Source organism: Felis catus, chromosome D4 (genome assembly GCF_018350175.1).
Source record: "Felis catus isolate Fca126 chromosome D4, F.catus_Fca126_mat1.0, whole genome shotgun sequence".
NCBI classification, from domain to species: domain Eukaryota; kingdom Metazoa; phylum Chordata; class Mammalia; order Carnivora; family Felidae; genus Felis; species Felis catus.
Window position 1 is genome coordinate 90,128,662 of NC_058380.1, and position 24,311 is coordinate 90,152,972.

The 24,311-nt window shown below is 54.7% G+C and overlaps 1 protein-coding gene across 1 annotated transcript in view; it reads left to right on the top strand.

Moving 5' to 3' along the window:
- CFAP77 (cilia and flagella associated protein 77) overlaps positions 1-24,311 on the top strand; it is a 131,843-nt gene that overhangs the window by 102,491 nt on the left and 5,041 nt on the right. The window contains exon 5 of the mRNA XM_023242912.2: positions 2,062-2,163. Within this exon, the coding sequence (XP_023098680.2) occupies positions 2,062-2,163 (102 nt within the window). The remainder of the gene's footprint in view (positions 1-2,061; positions 2,164-24,311) is intronic.

Here is a 24,311-nt window from a genome sequence, read left to right on the forward strand (position 1 = left end):
AAGAAAAGAGTCAATGTACTGTGGTAACGACCAGTTTCAGAGGGAGCCCTGCCATGACAAACTACTTTATAGCTCCGATTTGGTCGTGGTTTTTAATTAGCGGCAATTTCACGGCAACTCAGAGTGTTGCGAATCCGTGGCAAACCAAGCTCCCGTCGTCTGACTCTAGAGACGGCCCGTGGCCAGTTCCCCTCCTTGTTCAGCAGAGCACCCCACTAATGCGACGGCTCCACCCCAAGCACTGGTGGGGACCTGGGGTGCTCCGGGGCCGAGGGTCCAAGTTCCCTCACTGGGCAAAAAAGACCCTTAGTCGGAGGGTCCCGGTCCCCTCATTGGGCAAAAAATCGGTCAGCTCAGATGAGGGCCCACCATGCCGTGCCTGGTGCATAGAAGGCACTCGGAAAACACTTGTGGAAACAGCCCCAGGGTTCTCTTCCTGTTCCAAGGATCTCTTGCTGTACGTTGTCTAACAACCGGCTGTGAACACCCAGATCGACAAACCCTCGGGCTGCTGTCGGGGTTGATAAACCATGTATTGGGGTGGGGTGATAAGATGGTTGGTCTGGGAGGCCAAGTTGCCGCCATCCGAGGGGAAGCCTGTCTCCCTCCAGCACCTAAGGATGTCCTGGGGTTTTGATGGCGGTCACCTCCAACGAAATTCTCGGCAACAGCTTCCGTTTTAGCGGGTCATCATCCCGGCCCCTCTACTCAAAGCTGAACTCAGCAGGTTCCACAACTGACCCTGTCTGCCTGGCATCAGTGACCCGTTTCCAGAGGAGACCCTTTTCCATTTAGAAAGGTGCAGCGGGGTGCCTGCGTCCCTCCGATTCTGAAGGCCGGCTCAGTCGCTCCTGGCTGGACAGCCTCTCTGCTGTGGTCTGCAGATACTTTCAGAACCGTTCTAGAAGGCAGCCGATCCAAAGGGCGTCTATGTTATCCACCGACACGTTCGATAAGATTCTTACAAACGGTTGACAAAATACACCGGTAAACAGGGTTCGGTGGGGCGGTGGCATCTCCCGCGACATCCGGCTTTGCTTTTATCGTCTGTCGGCCGCACCTGTCATGCGCCTCACGTCACAGCCGCGGATCGGCTGCGGTAGGAGCGGTAAGTTCATCAGATTCTGCCATCAGAACAGACGGGACGCGGCGCTGGTGGCCCCCAGGGCAGATCCAGACTTTGCGGGCCTGGAAATTTCTACACGTTGGAGGTCCTACTCAAGGGGAGTGGGAGATACCAGCTTCCAGTTACGAGACGAGCGAGTCGCGGGCAGAAAAGAGACAGCACCGGGGATACGGTCAGTGCCGCGGTGATAGCGTGTGGTGCCAGACGGAAGCCGCCCTCGTGGCGAGCACTTGTCACATCTCTGTGTTGTACACCCGAAACCAACCTAACATCGTGTGTCACCTGGACTTCAATTAAAAAAAAAAAAAAAAGAGGGGCGCCTGGGTGGCTCAGTCGGTTAAGCGTCCGACTTCGGCTCGGGTCACGATCTCGTGGTTCGTGGGTTCGAGCCCCGCGTCGGGCTCTGGGCTGACAGCTCGGAGCCTGGAGCCTGCTTCGGAATCTGCGTCTCCCTCTGTCTCTGCCCCTCCCCCACTCATGCTCCCTCGCTCTCTCAAAAATAAATAAAAACAGGTTTTAAAAATTTTTTTTAAAAAGGAAAGGAAAGAAAAAGTGCACAAAACATATTAGTGTAACAAGTCTTAGAGAAACAGAGCCCACGAGGGGGCCCCTCCAGGGCCTTAGTGGGGACCCTGTCCCACGAGGGTCCCCCGAGCTCACTCACGCCGTGGCAGGTCACGGGAAGCTTACCTCCGCACGAAGTAGCCCCGCCAGTTTTAGGGCCAAAGCAGAACATCAGAACAACACGCTCGTGGCCCCCAGCGGTCCCACAGTCCACTGAGCAGAGCAGGTGCCGTGAAGTCAGACTGGGAGGGCCGTGACCCGGGGGTCTGCAGCACAAGGAATGCCAGCCCTCTGCCCTCGCCCCCAACCCCGTCCTCACAGCCCGCGCTGCTCCAGGTAAGCACCCAGTTCCGCATCTCTCCGGCCTGCAGGTGATCCTGGGGAAGCTGTATGAGACCCGGAGCAGTCAGCTGCGAAAGTGCAAGCCGCCCGTGAAGCTGGACGCCCTCTGGCACATGCCTCAATTCCAGAAGGTCAGTCTCACCTCCACCTGCCCCTTCCCGCCCGGAGGGCGGATGCCCCTCACTTTGGCGGGTCCTCACCTGTCTCCTAGGCAGTGAGAGTCTGTGGGCTTCTTCTAACCACTGATTGGCATAATAACAGCAACTATTATATATATATATTTTTTATAATTTTTTTTAAGTTTAATTATTTTGAGAGAGAGAGAGAGTGGGGAGCGGGGAGGGGCAGAGAAAGAGGGAGACAGAGAATCCCAAGCAGGTTCCGCCCTGTCGGCGCAGGGCCTGACTCGGGGCTCGAACCCAAGAACCGTGAGATCCTGACCTGAGCTGAAATCATTCTGCAGACAGGGGGCACGGCCAACGTGGGCTTAAGCGGCAGGCCTTGCGCTGGACCCGGGCCGTCTGACCATAGAGCCTGGCTGTCTGCCCACCACAGTGGACACTGTCCGGGCCAAACCCACCCCCCCCCCCACCGATGGGGTCGTTGACCCACCACATCCTGCACTGGGGACTTGAGGGGGAGGACGGCCCCTCAACACCGGCGCTAAACCCCCCAGCAAGGTGGCGTCCGTCCCTGGGGGGAGGAGAGCAAATGTCCACTAGGGGCTGACATAAGGGGGTGACACACACCCAGAATGATCTAGCACCCGCCGTGCTCCCGCCTCTGAACTGAACTGGGGTTCGCTAGGCCACGTGGCCCTGTCACACCCAGAGGGGGATTCATCTTCCGAGTCTTTTAGCAGGGGAAGAGAACGTGAGGGCCGGGGGCATTGTCCACAGGAGAGTTGGGGACAGCAGCTTCCGAGTGGCAGGGGAGCTGGCCGTGCCCAACTCGGGCCCCGCGCGAGCCTTTCTGGGGAGCCACAGGGACACGCGCGGCCCCAGGAAGACAGCTGGACAAAGCCACGTTTCTGGCCAGCCCAGGCCACCCGCGGCATTGACTTAAACTGCAATTTAGACAATGAAGGGGCCAGTGGCTTCCTGAGCCTAATGCAATCGAACAGGCTGCTGAGTTCCGCGGAGAAGCCTGCCTGCCCCCCGACGCGGCCTCTTGCGTCCTGCCCAAGTGGCCTCCGTCAGCACATGTCAGTGACCATCCGCCCGCAGCCCGTCAGCCCGCGCCGCCCCGCACTCGAACACGACCGGCCGCCGAGCGGGAGATGCCGGGAGGCCCTGCCCGCGTCGCTTTGTGTGTGGCTTCCCCGGCCTGGCCTGGCCGCGCGGCTCAGCTCTGGTTCCTCCGTCTCCCCCAACCGCCTGCCTTTCTAGCCACGTTTCGCCCCTACTTCTCTCTCCACAGCCTCCGCCCCAGCCCCTCCTTCTGTTGTTTGTCCCCCTTTGCTCTTTCTGATCTGACTTTCTCTCTGATTTGCCCTGGGATGCTGCCCCGGGGAGGGACGGGGACCCAGGGCTCCACGGACACGAGACCACCCTCCCTCTCCGCCCCCGCAAACGTCACTCAGCATCAACCCCCAGCCCCTCGGCTCCGATTTGGAATCTGCCCGCCGCCTCGAGGCGGTAGACAAAGGAGGGCTCGGGCGGTCTTGGCCCAGCGGAGCAAGGAAGGGGCCTCCCCCCCAGCCCCTCCCCGCAAGGCTCCCGCGTGGGGGGGGGGCGGGTGTGGCGCGCCAGTGTCCCCGCGGTGCCCGGCCCGGGGTGGGTGTGCAAGCACAGAAGCGAACGAACAAGTTTCTGCTTTCAAGAGAGGGGACTGGGCTGAGCCGTCCTTCCGTTCTAGACCGTTGTTGTGAAACACGGGCGGGAACCACGGGAGGCATCCTGTGATGGTGCCCTTTTGCTCGGGGCTCCACCTCGTGCCAAGTCACGTTCACGGCTTAGTACGCCTCATCTTCAGAACGAGTGCCCCCCGACTCCTCGGGGGCACAGAGTTTGTGCTGTGCCGGGGGCACAGAGCCCCAGGGTGCACAGCGTGTTTGCCGTCTTTTCGGGAACGTTCGCGGGGTTCCGGAAGTTCCTCTGGAGCAGGGCTCGTCCCTGGGCGCCGCCTTGGACAGCCCCGAAGAGTCCCCAGGCACCCCACCCCAGACTGATGCCTCTTACGGATACAGCGCTCAGAACCCGTCCCCCTTGGGGGAAATACCACCAACGAAAAGTATCTCGTAGAAAGGGTGTCCCCATTCCACTGATGTGGAAACTGAGGCTCAGAGGGGCGAAGGAACAGGCCCTGTTTGAAAGGGTCCCAGGTTCCATCCAGGGCTGCAGAAGCCTCCTGAGAATCCCTCCCTCGCCCTGACCGCACACCCAGCCCGTGCGTCTTCAGGACGGCAGGGCCCCTCTCTCCCCTGCACAGTATGTATCCTCACTGCAATTAATTAGTTAATTGGGCAATTAGTCGTCCATCTTCCCCAGCAAAATGTGAGCCCCCGAGGACCATGCCTGTTGTGACCCCCACCGCATCCCCAGAGCCCCGCACCCAGTGAGTGATCAGTAAATGTGGAAAGAATGAAGGGGCAGATGAATGAATGAATGAATGAATGCCCAGCGCGGCCCTGAATGGCAGAAGAATTAAAAAGCCTTCCAGAGACCTGATGAAGGCCCCTTCCCAGCCTGAGCCTCCCGGCATCCCCCCATCCCTGGCTGCCCCCCGACCGGGTCTGGGCTCAGGAGGGCCAGCGCAGGGGCAGGGGCGGTGGGGGCTACGCGGCGTCCTGCGCGAAGCCCCAGGAGGGTCTTTGTGCCTCGTGTCTGTGCCGAGCCACCGCCCCCCCCTCCCCACCCCAGCCCCATTATGAAAGGGAAAAGCGCTTCCAAAAAAGTTGAACCTGTCACAGTGATGGATAACCTAAATGGACTCTCCCCGCTCGCGAACAGATGTCGACGCTGAACCCTGTCAGAAATAATTAAACACCTTTCACACGGAAAAGCAGCAGGCAGGGGCGCCGCGGCCCGCTCCCCGGGCTGGGTCAACGCGGAGCGAGCCGGCTTCCTGCACCGGAGCGGCCGCCCCCGTCCACGGGTCACCCGGGGACCCTCTCCACCCCGGTGCCACACGGGGCCCCGAGCGGCCTTGTGAGCCCCCGAGGGGACCAAGGAAAGCAGAAGGAACCCCCGGCGGTGGACGTCGTCGTCAGCCGCTGGGCTGCCTGGGATCGCAGCGTTCCTCTCTGGTCCGTGCCACCAGCAATTGCCATGGATGGCCAGGGCCCAGAGAGAGGGTCAGCCCACGGCTGGCAGGTGGCCACCGGCCGGCTAGAGGCTCTCTGGGCCTCAGTTTCCTCATCTGAAAATGAGGGGTAGCATTGTTCTTTTTTTCTTTTTAATTGCTTTTAATGTTTTTATTTATTTTTGAGACAGCGACAGAGCATGAGCAGGGGAGGGGCAGAGAGAGAGAGAGGGAGACACAGAATCCGAAACGGGCTCCGGGCTCCGAGCCGTCAGCACAGAGCCCGACGCGGGGCTCGAACCCACGAGCTGCCAGGTCGTGACCTGAGCAGAAGTCGGACGGAGCCCCCCAGGCGTCCCGAGGGGGTAGCCTATGCTTCTGGGTCTCTTGCAGCCTAAGGCTCATGATCCCAGATTCACTGGTCAGAGAGCGGTGTGGGAGGGGGTTTGGTGGCTCTTGGTGGTGCCAGACCCCTAAACCCAGAGTGAACTGTCAGGGGAAGCAACCCAGACCCTTCGTCAGCTTCCCGTGCTGGGGGACGGGATGTGAGCTCACTCCCCCGAGTGGAGGGATCGCTGGGCTTGGAGCCAGTGCCCTCTGTGCCCCTGGCAAAGGGACTCCTGCCCTTTACCAACGTGCGGGAGGCAGCCAGCGGGGAGGGAGGAGGGGGCCGCGTGCTGTGCCTGTGTGTGCACAGGACTCAGGGTCAGACACACCCAGGTCACACGGCGAGCCTGCCGCCCTGTCACCCTGTCCGAGTCCCCATTCCTTCTTCTGAAACAGGGCCCGGCCCGATTTAGCAGGGCACCTGGACCCTATTAAGGTGCCGATAAATGGCCTGTGGCCTGCGGGATGGTCCTGATGATCATTCATTCATTCACTCACTCATTCATTCACAAGTCTCGGCGAGCACCTTTTCACCAGGCCCCGTTCTCCGTGCCGATGCCATACTGGTGTAACAGCCGCTGGCGCCCGGCAGGGGTGGGGTGGACAAGACGGACAGAGGGGTGGACAGCTAGATGGGGGAGGTCTGGAGCAGCTCCTCGCCGCCAGCGTCCGGGGTTTGCCGCCTGGAAAGGTGGGGCGGGGGACAGTCTGAATGACCGTACTCCCATCAACACAATCCTGTTCACCTGCCTCTTGCAGGAACCTGGTCAGGTTTTCTCGGGGAAGGGGCCAGACATCCCGGCCTGCCTGTCGGGAGGTGGGATTCTTCATAATGCCACCTTCTGCTGGCAAAAGTGACCCAGTCTGAACCGCATATCCTACGGCCACCTGATACTAAGCCAAGAAAAGCAGACGGTTTATCCCTCCTTACAAAGACTGCCAGCGATAACGGCCCAAAGACAAATGTCTGGGGTGAGTGTGCCCAAGTATTTACGGCGGCGCCACTGGCGGAGGTGAAAGCCTGGATGTGCCCGTCGAAGGGCACTGAAAATAGCGACTGTGGTCTCTTTAATGACCACTCACTAACACCTTACTGGGGGACGGAACCTGTGCTGTGTGACGTCATTGGGATACAGGCGCCCACACATCTGCGCAGGTGCCTGTGCTCGAGGACGGGTCCCCGGGTGGCAGCGGCGGTGACCTCTGGGGCGGGGTGGGGCTAAGCTCTACTGTCTGTGATGCTCTTTTCCGCATTGGTGGAGTGTTTTGCAGTGAGTACAGGGCTTTTACAAAGCCAGGAAGGCCGTTGTCTTTTTTAAATGTGTCTGAAGGATGAGGACGCTACGTCTTTCCGCGGGTCCTTGTCCCCAGTGCCCAAGCGCCATTCAGCCCCGTCCTTCCGGGACCCACAGGCGCTCCGTGCTGCTGGCCACGGCGGGTTTCCATCAAGGGCAGAGGTCAGAAGCCGGCGCTCCCCCTCCCCCAGCAGGGAAGGCGGCTGGCTCCCCGAGTCTGCCTCTCTATGGCCAAACCCATGTCACGTAATTGGAGATTCCTAAACCCATTTTAGAGGGAGGTTTGCCCAAGCGTCCCGAGGTCACCCTTCACGGCGAACGCTGCGCCTCTCCCCGGACCGACCTGTCTTTCTTCCACAGTGCCAATACCCCCTGACATTACATAGCCATTCAGTCACTAAAGTATGAACAAATTGACTATATTTTCATCTGGCTTTTGGTTTCAGCCCCACTGCTTTAGAATAATGGCCCAAGCTATTAAGCTAACAGTTTGATTTACAAGCCCTTGTGCTCTGAATGCTGGGATCAGACTCCTCTCTTTGTGGAAGACTAACCTTGCCTCGGGTCTCCTGGGCCCCTGGCTCCCTAATAGAACCGGAGACGGCGGGGGGAAAAAAGTCAGCAGTCAGCCAAGCAGTGACACCCGGAGATGCAGCTGATTAGTGAAAGCTGCTGAATCTAAGAAAAGGATTTTCTTTCCCACCTTTAAGCTCCCTTACAAATCATAGCCGGCTGGAAAGTTAACTCTCTGTTAAACCCCCGGAGCGGGCTCCGAGCCTGTCCACCCGGCTGCCGCTTCCTCTCCAGAGGGCTCCACACGGCCAACTAAAGATGAGCCCGTCTCCGGACAGGTGTGTCCCGCCCCGAGGTCCCTCGTTCCAGACCCAGGAAGGGCCGATGCCAGCTCTCCTGCCCCTCCCCGAGGCCCCTGCGCCAGGGACGTATTTTAAGAATCCTGTCGCTCCGTTTCATTGGAAGAAGAATCAACCCCTGTTGTGGTGTAGGGCACCGGGCACAGGGACGGGATGTGTCACACGCGGAAACAGGGCTATAGGAAGCGTGATTCAGAGGTCCTGGTGCAGCTGACATTTCTCCCCTGAATACAGATGCCCCCGTTATAAACCAGATCAGTGTGCAGAATAGAGAAGAGAGTAGAGGCTTAATTGGTTTTTACACAATCCGGCACCTTGGAGGGACAGAAGTCTTAGGCACCTGCTCATAGATGACATTGCCGCTCAATGCTGGCAAGTCACAAAGAGCTAGAGCTGAAGGCTCTGGGGATGGGGGACAAGAGGAACGGGATTGGGGTCCTGGAGCATCAGGACGAGTCTGGGTGCCCTGGTCACAGAGGGAGACGTCAGGCGTCTATGTGGGGGCCCCGAGAAGTGGGAGCTGGCACTTCTAACCGCACTAGCCCTGCAACCTGGGGACCCCCAGCCCGGCTGTCCCCTTACCACTTCCAGTGCCTGGGAACTGTGAGTTCACTACAGAAAGCTCCTCTCCCCGACGGGGGGCGAAAACATTTCCAATTTTGTGTTGAAAGTCAACCAGGGGGCGCCCGGGTGGCTCAGTCGGTTAAGCGTCCGACTTCGACTCAGGTCATGATCTCGTGGTCCGTGAGTTCGAACCCCATGTCGGGCTCTGTGCTGACAGCTCAGAACCTGGAGTCTGCTTCTGATTCTGTGTCTCCCTCTCTCTCTGCCCCTTCCCTGCTCGTGCTCTGTCTCTCTCTCTCTCTCTCTCAAAAATAAACATTTTGGGGGCACCTGGGTGTCTCAGTCAGTTAAGCGTCCCACTTCAGCCCGGGTCATGATCTCGTGATCTGTGAGTTCAAGCCCCCCGTCGGGCTCTGTGCTGACAGCTCAGAACCTGGAGCCTGCTTCCGATTCTGTGTCTCCCTCTGTCTCTGCCTCTCCCCAGCTGGTGCTCTGTCTCTCTCTCTCTCTCTCTCTCTCTCTCTCAAAAATAAACATTAAAAAAAAAATTTTTTTTTAAAAGGAAGTCAACCAGAAAATCGACCAGTTTGTTTTAACATCATATATATATTTCTAACCTCTAGAGATAGCTAGAACCTCATCTTGAATTTGGGGAGTCGATGGGACCTTGGGGGTCTCCAATTTCTTCTTCCAGCTCATCCCCAAGAGAACAATTCCTGGTGATCTAGAGACTCTCCCGACTTGAGCAGGAGTTGGGGCTCATCTCTGAGTGCCTCATTTCCAAGTGTCCCCACCCATCAGCCTCTGTCACTGGGCCCCTGAGCCATCACCATGATAGGATCCAAAGCCATCCAGCACTGGCCAGCAGAAGGTGCCAGCAATAAACAGTGTTAGATGATTTGCCTGGGTAAACTCAGGGTTCATCCAAACTGAGCTTTGTCAAAAGTGCGGCCAAGACGAACCAAGAGGCTGGCATCCTTGCATCTAAAAGCCACAAGCAAATAAACACGCCCCCACCCCCCAGCCACCGCCCCGATGTCCTTCAGGGATGCAAAGCCCACTGGCGTCAGAGAGCTCGTGTTGGGGAAAGTTAAGAGGATGGGGTGTTTCCTGGCTTCTTCTCTTCCTCTCCTCAAAGAGGTCCCAGGAAATGACGCATTAGATCACGCAAAAGAAGGTAGGTAGTGTGACCCGGGGCCAGCAGCTGGGCAAGCAGGGGGACGTGCGTCCAAGATGTTCCTCAGAGGCGGTGTTCCCAAAGGCAGTGACAATGACCACACCCACGGCTTGAGGAACAGTCTCATTTCCTGGAGATGCTCCCAATAACTCTCTGTGGCCGAGAAGAGCCGTGCTGTCTCAGAGGTGAGGGGACGGAGGCGTGGGGGCCTAAAGTCATGGGCCCCGGGTCCACCAATAACGAGTGGCAGAGTGGGGGCTTGGCCCTCCGGCCGGCTGCCCCAGGCCGCAGGCCTTGGTAGAGCCAATAAATACTACTGACCTAAAACTGAGGTCGGAGGCCAGTTGGGGGCTAAATGCAGGACCCGGGAAGGAGAGTGAAGAGTGGTCAGGAACTCGGGTTTTATGGGTGTCCAGAGGGTCGTGGCCATAGCCCTGCTCTGGCTGATTTAAGCTCTTGCAATAAACAAAACTTCCCACTGCCCTGAAAGCCTTTAGACCTTGATAAAACCCCTGAGCATCTTTTAAATTGCAGTTTGGCCCCAAGGCCAAAAAGGAAAGAGGCCATTGATCGCTGGCTTGCCTTATGAAAAGGCGTGAGGCAGAGAGGAACCTGGCGGGAGGGCTGAGTCTGTGGGCTCCCCTGCCTCGCCCCGGCCTCCGCTCCTGCACCTGTAAAGTGGGCGTAGTAACAGAGGGCAGGTGCAGTCATGCGTGTAGACCGCTTGGCATGAGCTTGGCCAGGGGATGGGCGGGCTTTGGCGTCCTGTCCTATAGACACGCAGGTCTCAAACTTGGCTGTGTCTGGGGTCCTCTGAGGAGGGCTCTAAAATGCAGATTCCAGGGCTCCACCCAGGAGCCAATCTAGTGGGTTTGGGGTAGCCTCCCAGCCTGCCTTTTCAGCAAGCAGATCCTGAAGTTCCCTGGGTCAACGTCACCTGCTTTGCACAGGGATGTTTAAAGCCTGTATTTACTAGGGCTGGTGGGTGCACATCCATATGTCTGCTACGAAGCATGCTGGGGCCTTCCAAAGGAAACATACCTGTGGGAGGCAGGTTCTTGTCTGTTAAACAGCCCTGAGGATTATGAACTTCTGTCTTAATCTGCACAGGCTGCTAGAACAAAATACCATAGCCTGGTTGGCTTAAATAGCAGACATTTATTTCTCTCAGTTCTGACGGCTGCACGTCTGAGATCAGGACGCCAGCACGGCCGGGTTCTGGTGGGACCGTCCCTGGCTTGCAGAAGGCACTCCCCCCCTACCCCCACCCACCCGTGTCCTCACTTGTGAACTTGAACTCCCTTTCTCCGTATTTGTGAGTGAGATTGTGGTTACAGACGTCCATCGGTATCACTGGAATCCTTTTTAAAACAAATTTTTTTAATGTTTATTTATTTTTGAGAGAGAGAGAGTGTGAGCTGGGAAAGGGGCAGAGAGGGAGACACAGACTCCGAAGCAGGTTCCAGGCTCTGAGCTGACAGCACAGAGCCTGACGCGGGGCTCAAACTCATAAGCTGTGAGATCATGACCTGAGCCGAAGTCGGACGCTTAACTGACGGAGCCACCCAGGCACCCCCACTCGAATCCTTTAATGCAAGAATTGATGTGACTGTGCCCTGCGTGGCAGTTTCCGGAAAACACCACAGTCAGCTTTGTAGACTGCTAATAATGGTAATAACAGCAGCAGCCACTGTGTCTTGAGTGCTTACTCTGTGTGCCACGCACTGTGCCAGGGGCTTGGCAATGACCCCATGGGATGGGGGGTAGGACTCTACATCGTCTTCAGAAAGTCTCTGCTTTATGCAACTCTTGAATGCCTTATTTCACATCCTGCACAATTAATTCATTAGACCCCTGGAAATCACTTGGGAGGAGACAAGGTACAGACATCGAAAAAAATGAGTCACCCTTTCTACTTGGCAAAGCAGATAGAGAGGTTCTCTAGAATGCCTGAATCTCAGATGCATTTCTAGCGGCTCTGTTACCTTATTTCAGGCTCCTGATCCATCCATCCATCCATCCATTTATTCATCTGTCCATCCATCCATCCATCCATCCATCCATCCATCCATCTGTTCATCCATCCATCTGTCCATCCATTCGTCCATTCGTCCATCCATCCATCCATCCATCCATCCATCTGTCCATCCGTTCGTCCATCCACCCGTCCATCCATCCATCCATCCGTCCGTCCGTCTGTCCATCCATCCATCCACCCATCCATCCATCCATCTGTTCATCCATCCATCTGTCCATCCATTCATCCATTCGTCCACCCATCCATCCATCCATCTGTCCATCTGTTCATCCATCCACCCATCCATCCATCCATCCATCTGTCCGTCCATCCACCCAGCCATCTAGCCCAGATTTGTTCAGTGTCTATGGGGTACCCCTAGCAGTTGAGTTACCTCAAGACCTTTGAAGTCTCCTGTTTGTTGCTATTTCCCCAGAACAGGGTCCAGAATATGGTATAACATCCTCACTGTTTAGCTGGAGACACTTAACTCTAATTCCTATTTGTGAACGGATAGGGTCAGCCTCATCCACCACAGGAAGGTTCTGTTTCTTCTTAAGGGTCACCTCAAAAAATCCTTCCTGGTCATCATGCCAATAAGGGAAAGGGGAAAAGACATGAGACCTCACCAAGAGCACCCCAACCCAATGGGCCGTGGACACCAAACATCTGAGTGTGTCCCCAGCTTCCCTGGCAGAAACGCACGAGTCGTTCAACAGCCTATATGAATAAGCGATAAGGCACTCACTGACGGGCACTGTACGGATGGCTCAGCAAAGGACTTAATTTGCAACCAAGTGCAAAATCAAAGACTCTGTCAACCGAGGAACCGCGCGCCCGGATAACCACCTTGCACTACCTGAGAAAGCATCGTCAGGTAAATTTCCAGAGAAAGTAATTAAGGAATCCCCATTGTCTAAAATCAGCCGCAAAATTTGGAGCTCTGGAATTTGACGCTCGCTGGGGATCTGGTGTCTCCTCCCGGCCTGATCCGTCATCAGAACGAACAGGGGAGGTTTAAGGGGGGGGATCGGCTGGTGTGCTCCCCCCTCGCTCTCCCGAAGACGCCCCTCCAGCACCTCGTGTTCCTGCAGACGTCCTCTTGTCGGAGGAGTGGTAGGCAGCAAATGAGGTCACCGCTTGTGGGACGGGGGTGAGATTAATACACAGATCTGTAGACCTCTCTGAAATCTGCAAGCACCAATTAATATTTATCAAGTACCCATGGCGTCCACGATACCAGGCATCAGCATGCAGAACATACAGTCCCTGGCATCGGGGAGTCTACGCTCCGATTCAAAAGCTACACACAGATGGATGGCCCACGTGCTTGGAGGCCCCCCACCCTGGTGGGACAGCCCATTGTGAGTGTGCGTTAATATTTATAGCGAGTGGCCTCTTCTGACGGAGGTGATGTCGAATTTCCGTCCAGGCACAGCCCGCTGGCCTCCCCGAAGTGGCTGGGTGTGGCGTTGGGGGGGGGGTCCGCTCACAGACTCCCTCCAAAGGTCTCAGCAACACGCCTCCTTCTCTAAGTCCCTCCTTGCCTCTTACTTGAGCTTGAAGACGGGTCTGCCATGACTGTCCAGACCGTACCCTTGGAGGTTTCTGAGCTTCTGAGCGCAGAGAGTGGGCTAAGCAGCCACCCGACGGAATACCCCATCTCCCGTTGGCAGCTGGACGCCCCGCGGCCGCCTCCCCAGAGAGCGGCACCGGGCAGCGTCCCATCATCCGGGCTCTGGAAAGAAGAGCCCCCCCCTCCCCCGCCCCCCGCTCCCCGCCAGCTCCACCTGTCACGACGTCTGTTGACAACCCCATTTGAAAACGGCCGGCACCGCGGCCGTGAAGGCTCGTTCTGTCTCCCATTCACTCCTTCCCCAGCCCGGTTTTGAAAGGCGAAGATTCTGGGAGGCACACGCACCCGCCTCCCCCCTCCACCCCCCTGCAGGCCCCGTCACGGAGGGAGAGAGGCGGCAGCCTGGGTGAGCGGGGCTGATGGGCCTCCTCACCTGGCCCCACGGTGCACCGCCTCCAATTAAATCAAAATGGCTTGTTTTTAATGGTCTTTTACACTGACAAGTGGGCGATCATTTTGGGCCCACTAGCTGTCAGGGAGCGGAGGCAAATCCTCGGTTGATAATGCCCAATGCTTCCAATTAGGAGCCGGGGCCGCTCCTGGCGTGCTAACGATTCCCCAGCCGCCCCCCAGGCCCCTTTGGCGCTGGTGTTTCTTCCTGCCTGTTCCGCCGCAAATTACTGACACAAAACGGAAGGCCCCGCGTCTCCTCTGCCACGCCAGGCCGGGCCCTGTTGGGCTTAATGAGCCGATGGAAGTTTCGTGGCTCCGGCGCTAAATTCTTTTCTTGTTTGACAGCTGCTCGGCTAAGGCGAGTGTTGACCTTATAAAAGATTTAGTGTTTCTCATTATTTTCTGTCAAGCTTCACAAGTGATGGCTCTGCGGTTATCATTTGCATCCTGGGTGTGTGTGTGTGTGTGTGTGTGTGCGTGTGTGTGTGCGTGTGTGTGTGCGTGCGTGTGCTGGATGGGGGCTCCGGGGTGCAGACGGGGAACGGGAAGGGGTCCTTGTCTCCCTGCCTCGCATCTGGCTCCCACACGACAGCTTCCAGGGCGACACTCTTCTGGGGCTGAGCCGTTTCAAAGAGAAGCCGAGATGACGGGTGGCTCAAACCGAGGCTCCCGGGCCTCCCCGGGTGGGGCCTCCGTGGGGACCGGCCGACTCCCACGGCCAGGACGTGCCGGGCAAAAGGAGGATGTGAGCCGGACTCACTGCTGGGGACAGTGTTCCGGCCACACCTGAGGGTTCATCGAGAGGAACTCACTCCTCCCTTAGCGGCCCGTGTAAGGCCATCGCCCGCAAGCTTCCTCCCCTGGCTTTGCATCCTACATGAGGATTTGATGGTTTTTAAAAGCAGAACCGCTAAGAAAAAGGGGCACGTATCACTGCCCCGATGTGACAACGGTGGCATTGGTCAGTCCTTACTGTGATTCTGTGCCCGTGCTGCGCTGGGGCCGCCCCAAACTAACAAGACTCAGGGGGGTCCGTGCCGTCTCCTTTGCCAGGCTCCTGCTGGCCTCTCCACCCGTCCCTTTCAGTCTCCACGCTCTCCCCTCGCTCACGGACCCCCTGGCCAACCCAGGTGAGGGTGACCCACGGGGACCTGGAAAAGGAGACAGAGTTAAGGGCAGGCGAGCGCCTGGCTGGCTTCTCCTGTGGATTCTGAGTCTTTATTTGTCTCCAATAGAGGCGACCCTCTTGTCATCTCTTAGAACAAAAACGTGGCACCCTCTCCCTCTTGTGACCACGGCAGACCTTGCCAACTGGTCCCTGCACACTTTTACACGAGCCGCGGTTCGGCCCGAGAGGATTTTATAGCAGAACAGCCACCATCGGTCTGAGCTGATACGATATGTGAAGTGAAACCTCCTCACCATCCCTGCCTCAGCGTGGCCGTGCAAACAAACTGCTGAGTATTCACAAAGTCCTCCTCTTCTCGTGCTAGGCTGCTACGGTATGTATACAAGAGGAAATAAACAATAACCCACCAAAGGAGAACAGATAAATTGGGCATCATCAGGACATCGCCACAACTTTGTTGGTCCAAACGATACTCGGTGCAAAGACAACCCACAGGGTAGGAGCAAATATTTGCAAATCCCATCTCTGATACAGGACTTGTACCTATGAATGTAAATATGACCCTTACAACTCAGTAATGAAAAGATAAATAATCTAGTCAAAAAAATTTTTTAAATTTTTTTTAGTGTTTTTTTATTTATTTTTGAGAGAGACAGAGACAGAGCTTAACCGATTGAGACACCCAGGCGCCCCCCCCCCATTTTTTTTAAATGTCTACTTATTTTTGAGAGAGAGACAGAGTGTGAGCAGGGGAGGGGGCAGAGAGAGAGGGAGACACAGAATCCGAAGCAGGCTCCGGGCTCCGAGCTGTCAGCACAGAGCTCAACGCGGGGCTTGAACTCACGAACTGTGAAATCATGACATTGGATGTTCAACCGACTGAGGCACCCAGATGCCCCTATATTAAATAAAATGTTAAAAAAAAAAAACTTAACGTTTATTTATTATGGAGAGACAGACAGAGACAGAGTGTGAGCAGGGGAGGGGCAGAGAGAGAGGGAGACACAGAATCCCAAGCAGGCTCCAGGCTCCGAGCTGTCAGCACAGAGCCCAACGCGGGGCTCGAACCCACAAACGATGAGACCGTGACCTGAGCTGAAGTCGGACACTCAACTGACGGAGTCACCCAGACGCCCCATTATAATCGAATTTTAAATGGCCGAAGGACTGTATAGACATTCCTCCAAAGAGATATGCAGATGGCCAATAAGCACATGAGGGATGTCCAACATCGAGAGGCATCAGGGAAACGCAGATCAAACCTCAATGGGACACTGCTTGGGTCCCAGCAGCTAGGATGGCTGCGATAAAAACAAAACAAACACAGACAGTAACAAGTGTTGGCAAAGATGTGAAGAAATCGGAACCCTCCTACGTCGCTGGTGAGAATAAAATGGTACAGCCACTTCGGAAAGCCCAGTGGGAAGTTCCTCCAAAGGCTAGCGTTCCCACATGTCCCCCCCCACCACCACCTCCCCACCCAGCGATTCCACTGCCAATTATCTCGCCAAGAGACAGGAAAACATGTCCACGTAACAACTCGTACGTGCATGTTCACAGCGTGGTATTATTCATATGAGCTGTATGATCCGTGAATTATATCTCAATAAAGCTCTTTCAAAAAAAAAAAAAAAAAGGTCAGGCCACTTGAAAGACAAGAGTAGCACACGAGTCAGATGAGTGTCCATTGTCCAGATGCCATCTTTGGAGGCCGGAGCAGGATGCTAATTGGCTGCCATGAAAGGGCCTCAGAGAGGGAAGGAGGTCTGTTCTCAGTTCCCCCGATGGTCCAATATGACTCCCACTTCCCTGAAGCCCATGAAACTTAGAAGCTGAAGAAGCAGACGTGGGAGCTGACCTGGAGGTTTTCGGGGAGTTCAGCCCAACACCCCACCGTGGTGTTACCTTGTCCCTCAGCCACCAGCGTCCGGCGAAAAGATTCATTGGCCAACTTTGGTCGCAGCCGTTGACTGGTTGACTTGTCTCAGCAAGTCCTCGTAAGTGCTCTAGAAATACTGGTATGACTTCTGGAAATAGCAGGTCGATTCTCCTTCTCAAAGGCACGCATGCTGGTCTTTCCTTCGGCGCCAGGAAGTCCCAAAGCGCCCCAGAGTCAGTGGAGGAAGCCCGGGATCCCCCCGCCCCCGCCCCGCCCAGTCCCTCCCTCACCTGGCATGGTGATTCCTCGAGGTGCCACGCTAGACCTTGCGGGGAGGCAGGAAGTTTGTTTCCTAAGCCTGAGCTTGGATGTTCTTTGAAAACACAGCATGTGTCAGCAGGGAGGGTCAGGCCCTGTGTCCTTGCTCCGTCTATTTTTGGACCACGGAGAAATTAGAACCGGTAGCAGAATAACAACTTAGGGGACCAGATGTCTCAGGAGAGACTGTCACCCTCGTTAATTACTTAAGCTACGAACCGTCTACATCAGAGTTTGGGGCTCAGCCTGCTGGCCAATGATGTCCTGCACGGATCTGTGTTCAACGGGGGCCTCTGACCTCCAGCTGCCCTGAACTTGACAGAAATTACTGACCTGGGACTGATCCATAATTTTCAAGGGCCCCTCATTAGAGGAGACAGCCCCTCAATCTTTTAAAGCCAAACCTCTCTCCCAGTCTCCTGAGTGGTTGCCACTTAAAAAAAAAAAAACAAAAAGCAAACAACAACAACAAAAAACCAATCCCCCACCAAAACTAAACTAAGATTTCTATAGCTGCTTTTTTTTTTCTCTTAGCTCTTTGGCAGATTTTATTATTATTATTATTATTATATATTTTTCAATCTGGCTATTTTTTTTTCAGATCCTGGCTTTTGCCTTCTTGGCCCCCAGACTTGGCCTTGGCAGGCTTGGTGTCCAGTTGGGGGACTATCGTGTGGCTAATGAGAGGGGACTGGAAGGTCAGGTGGCCCAGCTGCCCCTTTCAGTAGGACCGTGTCCAGGGCCTGGGCTGAGCCAGGGTACCTGCCCAGCGGCAGGTTAGGCCCTCCCGGCCGCCCGGTGCGCATGCACACACCCTCCACACGCCACTGGTGTGGTGTCACAAAGGACAGCAGGGTCCATCCGTCTCTCTGCCATAAAGAGTCCCATGTCACGGCTGCCCCCATGCCCTCCTACAGCAGAGGCCTGACGCGGAGGGAGAAGACAGAAAGGAGACCGGGAAAGACAGAAGGCAAAACACTTCTCGCTCTTTTTAGCGTGTGGGTTAAAGCTGGTCCACCCGCCGAAGGCTGGTGTCACCAGGCAAAACGACCATGTCTTTCCTCCTTGGGTCCTGGAGGTCTTGTAGGCACTGAGATGACTGTGCCCAGTGAGCGGGATAAGTCAAATGCGGGGAGAGTCCGCACAAGCCAAAGTCACAAACCACTGGCTGGGAAACTTCATTTGGCCACAAAACTCATGATTCAGATGGAATCATGCAAATCCCCAGCAAATAAATCTCGTAAAACAGAGTAACTCTTTCCGAGCTGTGCGTCGAGGGAGGAGCCCCCGCTCGCCTGCCTCCCTCACCCCCGGGTCCCCTCTGCAAAATGCAGTTTCAAAAGCCCGCCTTGTGTCTTCACATTAAAAAGAGGAAAAGGCAATAATTCCTTTCAGGTGAAACTGACGCCCTCTCAGCTTCCTTCCCTGATCCCAGTCCCCACCCTCCCGAAGGCCGTGCTGGGCATGACTTCCAGGCACTTCTGTCTTCCAGCTCTGCTTCATACCTGTGCTTGCACCACACGGGGGTCTCTTGTAGGTTTTAAGTCTTTCAAAAAGGGCGTCTGGGTGGCTCAATTGGTTGAGCATCCGACTTGATTTCCGCTCAGGTCATGATCTCTCGGTTCACAGGTTCGAGTCCCACATCAGACTCTGTGCTGACAGCACTGAGCCTGCTTGGGATTCTCTCTCTCTCTCTCTCTCTCTCTGCCCCTCCCCGACTCTCTCTCTCTTTTTTTCTCTCTCTGTCTCAAAAATAAACATTAAATTTTTTTTAAATCATTCATATAAACGGCATCACACGCATGTTCTATTCTGTAAATGAAACTTTCTTTCCTCTGCAACATTGTTTTTGAGATTTATACCTGTTGACTCAGACAGACCTCGAGCGGCGTTGTCCCCTGGAACTTTCTGTGATGATGGCCATGTTATCCATCAGTAGCCACTGGCCACGTGGGGTTATTGAGCACTCGGAATGTGCTTTAGTACGACAAAGGGGCTGAATTTTTCATTTCATTCCATTTTAGCTACTTCGGATTTACATAGCCGCATGTGGCTCGTGGCCACCATGTTGGACGCGGCCACTCTGGGGTGGTCAGGTTAACTGATGCAGAGCGTTCGACTGTGTGAACTGACCGGCTTTGGTTCATCCAGTCCCCACGGATGCACATGCAGTTGTTTCTAATACTTTTTATCCTGAATCCTACGATGAGGATTCTTGTATACTCGTCTCTCGGTGGGCATTTTTGAAAGTTTCTAAACACGGACTCTGGTTCATAGAGGGCACGCAAGCCCAGCCTTTCCAGGTAATGCCAAACCCTCTCGAACGATTGTGCCGCTTGACGCCCTTGCTAATCGTCTAAGAAAGTTCCCACTTCTGACGTCAGGCTTATTACCATTATCACCAGTGGGATGGGCAGGAAATGGCATTTTCCTTACTTCCTGATCACAAACGTTAGTTTGAGCTGGTTTCCTGTGTTTGCTGGCCTTCACATCTCCCCTCCGCGAACGGCCCGTTCATTTCTTCCTAATTTTTGATCGCCGTGGGAGGGCAACACACTTTCACCTGCCTTATTCTTCGAGTCTCTGCCTGTATGTTATCCCCTCAGGAAGCCTTCTGTGGCCCCAAAGTGCGAGTTTGATTGTCTGTATTATGAGCTCTTACAAATCTGGTACTTCCGGGGCACCTGGCTGGCTCGGTTAGTGGAGCGTGAAACTCTTGACCTCAGGGTTGTGAGTTCGAGCCCCATGTTGGGTTTGAGATTACTTAAAAAAAAAAAAAATCTGTAAAAAAAAAAAAAAGAAAGAAAAGAAAAACAAATCTGGTACTTATTTTAGTACTTAACCCTAATTGAGTAATTAGTTGTGTGATTATATTTTTATTACTGTTTCCTGGATCCACCGTAGCAGAGGCTTTCTGAATTCTTCCAGTCTCCTGGTGCCTAGCACAGAGTCTGGTACCTAGTGGATACTCAAATGACAAGTAGATAAACAAAAGGACTGGGGCCCCTGGGTGGCTCAGTCGGTTGGGCGTCCGATTTCGGCTCAGGTCATGATCTCCAGCGTGGGTTCGAGCCCCGCGTCGGGCTCTGTGCTGAGAGCTCAGAGCCTGGAGACTGCTTCGGATTCTGTGTCTCCCTCTCTCTCTGCCTCTCTCTCTCTCTCAAAAATAAATAAACGTAAAAATAAATTAAAAAAAAAAAGGACAATGGCCACGTCTTGTCCCCCAACCCAGATCACGTGGGCACCTGCTCCATAATGGCGACGCATCATTCTGCCAAGGGATTTTCTGTTGAAAATAGATCACGCTTTTCAGGGAAGCACGAAAAGTAAAAACTAAACACATACAAAGGGTCTGATTCATGCAAATTACCTTAGCACCAAAGAAAATGAAGTTAGAAATCAGTCACAAATGGAACTAATACAATCGCCTGGCAATGTAAAAAGCACACTTATAAATGACTAAAAGACCAAAGAAGAAACCCAAACGGAAATTTGATAGAAATTAGACGAAAAGAGAGCCGAACAAAAATAAACACACCCAAAACTCGAAAGCGAGACGAGACCAAAGTCCATTTAGAGGGCAAAGGCATTGCTCATGCTAGTTATATAAACGGTAAAGAGTGAAAGGTAATTAGCTAGCAGAGGCTTCTAGATGCGAAGAAGAGAAGAACGGAGGGACCGGCCTCAGAGAAGGAATCGTGAAGTCTTGTGCAAAATTCACAAAGTGGTCAAGGTACAATTAAGGGTATGAATCAAAAGAAGAGCTGCTTCGAAGACAGTGGGCGGGAGGAGCACAGATGCTTTCTCCCGCAGTGGGAGACGGAACCGGGGATCCGGATTCCCCGGGGGGCCAAGTAGGGCCGCAGGCGGCAGGGGGTGGGCTCACGAAAGGGTGACGGGCTGGCTGCCGGGCTCGAGCTGGGCCGAGAACCGGAGAATCTCTTGCCCACCTTGGGACCTGGATTTTTCATCTGTGCGGTTGGAGTCCGTGAGGTCCCAAGGCCTCTTCCAACTCTGAGTTTCTGGGAATCTTTTGTTCCAGGTTGGTTGCAGAGAGTCAAAAAATATCAGCCGGGGAGGGGATTAGGATTCTTAGGACCAGCGGCGAATGCTAATCTCTTTTGAGATCTGATGGCTGTTCAGCTCCCCAGCCTCTTGTCTCCCAGCCGGGTTGATTTGCTTTCATTTCCCGCGATTTGCCCAAACTCTCCCCATCGCAGGGCTCTGGCAGCCTCCCACCTTTGCGGACTTTCTCCCTTCCTCTTCCCCTGCCCAGCCCCCTCATCTTCTCTAGAAAGGCCTTCCTGCCCCCCAGCTGGAGTTAAGTCCCCATCCACAGTCCTGTTAAGTTGCCATAAAGCACGCGTCGTGTTTTTAGCGGCTGCCTCGCACGCCGTCTTGCGAGGTCCACGGGGGCAAGTGCCGTGGCCTGTGTCACTCACCGGCATATCCCCAGGAGTACTGCACGGTGGAGGTGTCCAGTCCCAACGCTATCTAGATGCTGCCCGTTCAAACAGGACCAGAGCCTTGGCCAGCCAGGGTAGAGCTGCCCCCGCCCGCCCTGCTCCTGGGGCCACCCGCAGGCTGTGGCGCTCACCTCTTATTTACCTGCATGGACCCCAGAGTGAGTCAGCCCCATTCAGCAAAGCTGTCTCCTGCCAAAGCCGCTACAATTTCTTACCTCCGGGCGGAGGCAGACCGCAGATGGCTTAATTTAGAAGCATCTCCGAAGGAATTCCTTGCTCTCTACTCTTCATCCTGCGACTCCAGGGGTCTGTGGGGTCGTGACCACACACGGCTTGAGGCCTGACTTGTAATTAGGCTTCTCGTCTCTGGCTGAGCTGCTATTTTAGGAGAGGAGAGTGTGTGTGCCTGTGGGAGAGGAGCCACAACGTTCCCAGCAGTGACTCACTTGACTCGTTTCTTGAGCGTTTGTTAAAGAGGGAGTGGAGTCCGTCTAGGAAGACCGGGGCCAGATTCCCACAGCTCTGGCTTCATTCTGTGCGACCGGGAGCAAGCGACTTAACCTTTCTGGGCCTCCATTTTCCCATCTGTAAGATGGAGACAGGGTCCGGATGTTCTGGGGCTCATGTGACATCCAAGCACTGTGCCTGGCAAAGAGCAAGTCTGTTAGGGCACTGCTGAAGGGTCCATTCGTGGGGAACAGGACGGAGTCCGCAGAGGGACACCCGCTTCCTGGCATTCTGAGAGCTGGACCTCTCCTCTCATTGGTATTCCTGGGTTCTGCGGGGGATTGGGGATTTCAAGGGATCCGGTTTCCCCTCTCCTTCTAAGGACCCATCCCACGTTGGGGGCAAGGTTTTGCTTGAGTTAGCCTTTGAGAGAACCCATCAGACCCAACCACCACGAATCTCCTTTGGTTTTCACCTTGGAGACCAAGGCCCGGATGCATACCTGCCCTTCTACCCCTGCTCACACCATTTCCCCTACACCTCCTTTCCCATCATCCCGGCCCCTTGGGCCACATTCAAGGCCCACCTGGCCCGAGGAGGCTTCTCTGACCACCTGAGGCCAGGTGAACCCTGCCCACCCACTGCTTTCATTCGCTCTCTCGTTCATTTGCGCACCCTTCCAGCTTTGTTTCAACATGGCCCCATGCTAGGCATTGGGGGTCTTGAACAGGATAGATGCAGAGCCCGCCTCAGGGCTCCAGGGCTGGGCACTAGCTTGAGCTCCCCTATCTTGGACAACTTAACTCCACAAGGTTCCAGCTGGAATGGGAATTCACGGATATCAGAGACTTCATGCGGCACACAGTGTGGCCGAAAACATAATGGGTGCCAGAATGCGCACGATCGGTCACTGGGCTGAGGCTCCCACGCCCAAAATACCCCTTTAGAAAACCAAAGGGAACGCCAAAGTACAAAAGGTGTGCATCTTCCCTGGCACCTAGTAGGTACTTAATCCATAGTTTTGAGATGAATGGATGAATGATCGTTTCTTTCTCACCAAAGTTTCTAAGTAAGAGGAGACTGGCAAAAAGGAAATTTCTTCCACGGGTCTCTTTTGTCTCTGTGCTGGTTTTAACCTGATCGTCTCTAAGCTGAGCAGCTCCTTGGGGCTGGATCCTTCTGCCATCTCCTCAGAAGATGAGAGTGAGTGCTGAGCCTGCTGCCACCAACACCAAATCAACACCACCCACCATCAACACCACCCATCATCAGCACCACTCACCATCAACATCACCCACCATCAACACCAAATCAACACCACCCACCATCAACACCACCCACCATCAATACTATGCACCATCAACACTACCCACATCAACACGACCCGTCGTCAACACTACCCACTGTCAACACCACCCACCATCAACACCAAATCAACACCACCCACCATCAATACTATGCACCATCAACACTACCCACATCAGCACGACCCGTCGTCAACACTACCCACTGTCAACACCACCCACCATCAACACCAAATCAACACCACCTATCATCAACACCACCCACCCCCAACACTTACCCGCCATCAACACCAAATTCACTACCACTCATCAAATGCCATCAGCACCATCTACCATTCCCGCCTACTGAGCTGCCCAGAGAACTGGCTTGGAGGTGGTATTCATTTCCTGAGGCTGCCATAACAGACTACCACAAACGTGGCGACTTAAACAATAGAAATTTATTCTCTGGCAGTTCTGGAGACCAGAAGTCCAAAATCAAGATTTAAGCAGGGCTGCATTCCCACCAGTCATGGGAGAAGGAAGTCGTGGGCAAGGAAGAAGGCTTCCTTGCCTCTTGCAGCTCTAGGTGGCTCCTGTCACCCCTGAGCTGCGGCGATAACTTCAGAGGGTTTCACATGGCCCTCTACTCTGTATCTATGTCTCCTGTCTCAAGCATCCTTGTCATTGGAATCAGAACCTTCTTGAGTAATTCAGGATGTTCTCATCTTGAGATCCTTAAACTAATTACATCTGCAAAGACCTTTTTTTTTTTTTTTTTTTTTTTTTACAAATAAGATCACATCCACAGATTCCAGTGGTGGACATATCTTTTTGGGGGGGCTGTGGGGGGATGCACGGAAATAGCAGAGATGTGGGCTATGGAGTTATACTTCCCTGTCAAGAGCCATTGGTGGCTGGCCACCAAGGAGGACACTATTGCCACTCTGAATGCTACAGGAGACCGCGGACACCTAAGAGTCCCAGCCGGCTGGGCCTCTGAATCAGCCAAGGTGCCCATGACGCCTCTGGAGACCCAGAGTGCCAGCCTTCCTGAGCATCCCTGGCTGCCTTCTTGCAAAGCATGGGTGTCAGGAAAATCATGTCACCGTGTAAACATCAAGCCATCCCTTGCCCAGAAGGGGCACAAAGGCGCACCTCGGAAGCCTTTTG